The sequence below is a fragment of the Condylostylus longicornis genome, unplaced genomic scaffold, assembly GCF_029603195.1.
Source record: "Condylostylus longicornis isolate FDR11 unplaced genomic scaffold, ASM2960319v2 ptg000018l, whole genome shotgun sequence".
In the NCBI taxonomy this organism is placed as follows: domain Eukaryota; kingdom Metazoa; phylum Arthropoda; class Insecta; order Diptera; family Dolichopodidae; genus Condylostylus; species Condylostylus longicornis.
In genome coordinates, this window is record NW_026577987.1 from 6,381,887 (window position 1) to 6,387,231 (window position 5,345).

General features: G+C 26.0%; 1 protein-coding gene across 1 annotated transcript; it reads right to left on the reverse strand.

Annotated features, from left to right (window-relative positions):
• Nucleotides 1-3,136: 3,136 nt before the first annotated feature.
• LOC129606322 (general odorant-binding protein 56d-like) lies at nucleotides 3,137-3,954 on the reverse strand. The gene is made up of 2 exons (XM_055516585.1): nucleotides 3,834-3,954; nucleotides 3,137-3,766 (listed from the first exon to the last, which is right to left on the reverse strand). Exons 1-2 carry the CDS (start codon nucleotides 3,885-3,887, stop codon nucleotides 3,401-3,403), a joined length of 420 nt encoding a protein of 139 aa, XP_055372560.1. The 5' UTR covers nucleotides 3,888-3,954; the 3' UTR covers nucleotides 3,137-3,400.
• Nucleotides 3,955-5,345: the final 1,391 nt, after the last annotated feature.

The window sequence follows — 5,345 nt, forward strand, 5'->3', positions numbered from 1 at the left end:
AATAATCTTTTATTACCTACATAATATTGGTATGGATTTTAACCAATACCACAATTCAATTTAATTTGGTTTTGCAACGAATTAAAAATGCATATGTCTTGACGATTGCTGCAATTACAATAGTTTGACTTTATTTTCAGCGTAACATTTTGCCATATTAAATGCTGCATTGCAATGATCTTTTCCTTTGAAATGCTTGCAAGTTTTCATAGCTTTTTCTAGTTCAGCTTTTGGAATTTTCTTAGAAAATTTCTTCTCAATTTCACTTTCTTTAATTTTTTCTTCTTCTAATATTTCGGTATGATCCATAACACATTTTACATAACATTCAAGATGTTCACTTGGTTTACTAATTTTTGAAAAATCACCTTTTTCTAAAAGTTCAATTTCAGCTATGGTAGCACCAGTTTTTTTCATACAGCTTTTATTAATATTTTCTGGATTCTCTTTTCCTTCCTTTTCAGCAGCTAAGACCTATATTAGTAATTCAAAAAAGACAGCAGTACAGATGGTTAATTTTAAATTTTTAAAAAAAATGATAAAATAAAAAATATTTTTATAAACAACCATACTTACAAAATCGAAAATAACAAATCCAAAAATGAAAAGAGTACCGAAAATTGCTGATGTGTTCATGATTTATTTTTAATCAATTAAATTTTAATAAAGATTAATTTTTGAAAATTGTTGTATGACTGATGTCAAGTTGAATGATGATTTTTTCAAAATTTTGTTGAAATTTATACTAAAAATCTCATGGATGTTCATCGTTTTCACGTTATACGATTCCTGATCAAGCATAACATGACAAGGTAAATTAACTGCAATAAAATATTTATTAAATTTAAATTTTCTTTTCAATTTAAGTAATGTTAAAAGTATTGCTAATATAAAATGTAACAGCCATGATAGCTACATATAGTTTTATTCATACTTTTTTATAAATATTTATTTATGTGTGTAATTCAATCGAAATTCACTCAATTTGCAAATTAATCTAAAACTTTACAATTTTTTAACAAATTAATCATTTAAATTAATTTTCCTCTGAAAATGTCCAAATTTTATCTCCACTTTCGTTACCTTATTTAAAAAATAAGCTTCAAGAGAGCCATAATAAACAAAATCATAAGCAACTTTTGAAATTCACCTTGCCATTGGGAAACCAAATCATTGCTTAGGAAAATTTTCACAAAATTTAGTACACCGATATTTCCATAATTCTTCACATACGTAAAATTGTACCTGATGCTTTGTTATAGTTAAAAGTTATTTCATAAACTTTTTTGGAATAAATCTGACTCCAACTGTACCCAATAATCTTTTACACGAATTAAACATCTGCAAAATTATGCCTTATTTTTTTTTTTGTTAATTTTTATTCAAATTAATTCAGTGTTATTGTTTAAAAAAGGGTTGGTTTAATAATCTTTAATGTAGGCACAAATTATTTTTTTTTTTTGCACAATAGTTAATAGAGATTTCCATATGTTGAACCCATAATAATTATTCAATCAGGCATTTTTTACACATCATTTAACATATTTAACTTTCAATTTTGCAAAAATCAAAAAAACAAATACAAACAAGAGGGAGCACTTCTTAGAAAGTGAAAATTAATCAAAATTCAAAAAAAAAATCCAATGAAGTTGTAATTTATATGCCTTTCTATTGTAGATACGAGATCTAATTTTAGGTAATTTTCTTATTTATATATAAAGATTGAGGCATGGACAGCAATGGCTTATTATTTTCAGCCAAAATATAATGTATAAGCAAACTTCATGAACTATCTAAAGAAAAATATAAAATTGAGGATTTATAAGCAACAACAAGGCTTAATCATTTCAACTCTATGCTGATGCAGAGAGATTTGCCCCACTTTTTAACATTAAAATACCTGCATTCTGGCGTAGAAACTACAATATCTAGAAAACCGTTGTCTGCTCGGATATTATTTGTATGTTAAGTCGCAATAAAATCACTCGTGAAACTGTATCGTTAGTTCCAATATTAAATATTTTAGTAAAATTTTTGTACCTCTATCGCAGCTTTCACCACTTTCGTTAGTTACGTTTAAAAAGGCTAGTTTAAAAAAAAGTCAAATTAGGAACTTTTCCCTAAAAAATATTTCAACATTTTGTATATTATATTTATACTATGCATTTTTCAGGTTCGAATATGTTATGCGACGAGATTAAATTACAATGGACAATATTTAGCGAACAATTCAATAATCTATCAATCAATTATTAATACACAATAATGTAAAAATATTCAATTGCCAGCAGATGGTAATAAAATTTATTCAGAAATGATCCGTTGATTAATAGAAACTTTTACAAGATTACAATGAATTTACCATAATATTATTCGCCATACATAGTGTGCTAGATTATATTATATACATATATATTACATATACCGGTGACGAAAACCATATTTCCATAATAAAAATTATGATTAATCTTTTTATATGCTCATAAATTTCAAAAAAATCTCAATACGATACATGGTTTCATAGTGATACACATTAAAAATATTAATATTTTTAGAAAATTATGTCATACGATAAGTTTTCCGCTCTATCAGGATGATAAATTTGACAATAACATTTAAATTTTAGGATTTTTTCTTTAAAAAATTAGCATAGTTGATGCAATGAGAATGAACTTAAATGAAATCCTTTTGAGATTTTAATTTCAAAGCATGTAATCCAACTGCATATTTGAAAAATTTTACAAAAATTGTAAAATTACAAAATAGTTAGAAAATTTTAGTGTCATAGAAGTTAGCGTTGTAAGTGTGCTTGGAAAGTACTTTAAATTTTTTTTTGTAAAATTTTTTTGAATGTGAAATGAAATTGCATAGAAACCTTGAAAACTAATAATTGAATCCGAATCTCTTATTTTTAGATTCTCGGTTCTTTGTTTCTGAACTTTTTACTTTTTTGAAATTCTCAAACTTATGGCGACTTTTTGTGCCTTGTTTAAGGTCATTTGCGGTGCCATTTCTTCTGTTTTCTTTACCTGTACGAGTTTATTCCTGTAAATTCTAATAAATGGTTTTCATAGCGAACTAAAAAGAACTTTCTTATAAAGAACTTTCTTAAAATAAAACACAATTATATTTCCGATTTCGCTTTCAAAATATACCATAAAAGATAATAAATATATTTACAAATAGAAAAGTCACGGTCACATACAAACTTATATCTAAAATTCAAATAAAAAAAAAAAAAGAAAAATGTTTTTTTTTTATCATTAACTTTTTTCCCAAAATTTTTCACTATGCCTGTTTTGTTTTCCTATACCTTAAAGCAGCACTTTAGTCTTCATAAGAACATGTTTATTTTTTTTTTTTAATTCTGTTGTTGTATATAGACTTTTTACAGTAATATTTATCTTCTCTTTCTGTGATGTAATCCAGCATTTTGTCGCAAGTAACATAATGCTAAATCATGTGCACGTTCACAGGCATTTTCGCCTTGTGGATTTTCACATTGGAATGTAATTCCTGTTGCAGTGTCAAGATCATAACCCATACTTGTCAATGAACCCATAATAACTGATGTTTGAATTTGTCCATCACGTAAAATTCCAAGACGTTCAAAAACACATTCGATCCAACATTTTTCATTAAAATCTAAGTCTTCTAAATTACCACTACCTATACGTTTTAGTCCTTGTTCACTAATTCTAATTAAATTAGTACATTCTTGTCCAAATTCTTTTAGTTGCTCCTTTTGTTCACCAGAAAGGCGAGCCTATAAACATTAAATTCAATATTAAAAATTTACTTTTCAATAAAAAAGTTATTTAGTATATTTTTACCGTTGTATATGATATACATATAACAACTATAACAAGCGATGTTATAAACTTCATTCTGTTGTTATCCTTTCAATCCCCGTAACTATTCGAGAATGAACTGATCAAAAATTCTATTTGTCACTGTTATTTATACTTAGCACAAAATATTTAATATGTGCATTAAAATTATATTGTCATTATTAATATTCTAGAATACAAACTGAAATAAATTTGCAATTGAATTGATTTATTTCAATAAAAATTATTCGAAATTTTGAATTAATCAAAATTTTGGTTGCGGTTTTTATGATATTTTTTTTTCATTATGTAGGTAAAGGTACGTTGTACCACCTTATTTAAAATTGTTTATATAGTTGCTAACAAAATACTGTAATACTTTAGGTATGCTTGTCAGAAAAAATCTTTAAATTTAGTCCAAATTTAATGAAAAATCAAATGTGCAATAAAAAATTTTGAAGTTTTTGGGAGAACAGCACCCTCTTGTATATTCGTAGTTCGTATAGAGAATGTGAATTTATATTGGGCCGATGCGAATAATTTTTTACTAGTAAGTGATTTTACTATAAAAATCTGATTTAAACGACTATAGTTACTGTTAAAATCTTTAAAATTTTAAAAATTTTTGCAGTCATTTTGAAGGAATATATCATCCATCCAATAATAGCATCATTCCAATGGAATAGTATCATTTGGGATAATGGGCAATAATTCTATGGGCAATTCAATAAATACAATAAATTGTAATATGGTCAATTTTAGAAAAATCAAAATTCGATACTTAAAAAAAATATAAAAGTTATTCTATATCAATTTTGTATTGACATTTTATACGTATTTTTGCATTAGTCATCATTTACGTTGTCTGAATATTACTAGCTTTTTAAAAATAATCTATACTTATTTCAAAAAGTAAAACAATATTGCTCCCAAGAACATTTGCTTCTGTAAAAAATTAAAAATTTGTCATAAGTTTAAAATTTTCATTCAATATAGGTAGTTTAGATTCTAGAAGATTATTCTATAAATTAAATATTTGTTACTAATTTCATGTATTGCAATAGGCCAGATTAATAAATGAAAGAAATAGATTCTGAAATCAAAATTCTTTAATTATCAACTTAATATAGGGTAATTAATTCTTATGGGATAGAATTCTAATAGAATGTAAAAACAAAAAATCTGATGTGGTCAGCACATAACCGACCGCATTGTGTATTGTCTAGTTAAATGAAAGTGTTACAGAATATTATAAAAATGTCTGTTAAATACTTCTTTCCAATTTTTAGGACATTAGTAAGCTTATAGTTAACTTACCTAGAGAAATGTAAATTTGGCTCTTAGTAGAGTTTCGCTTTGTGCTACCCGAATTCCCTGAAATTCTCGCCAGTTAGTTTCGGTAACAACCAGAACCCAAATATCAAATTTCAAGAAATTCCATCAATTTGTTCTGTGGATATGGTGAAAAATGTAAAATCGGCCCGCAAATCAATTCTCGAGCCCTGATCTTTCCAA

What these genes read in the sequence shown, in the direction of transcription:
- LOC129606322 (XM_055516585.1), bottom strand. Translation starts at nt 3,887, where the DNA reads ATGAAGTTTATAACATCGCTTGTTATAGTTGTTATATGTATATCATAT. An exon ending in TATGTATATCATATACAACG is followed by an intron (nt 3,767 to 3,833) that starts GTAAAAATATAC and finishes TAATGTTTATAG; the next exon opens with GCTCGCCTTTCTGGTGAACA.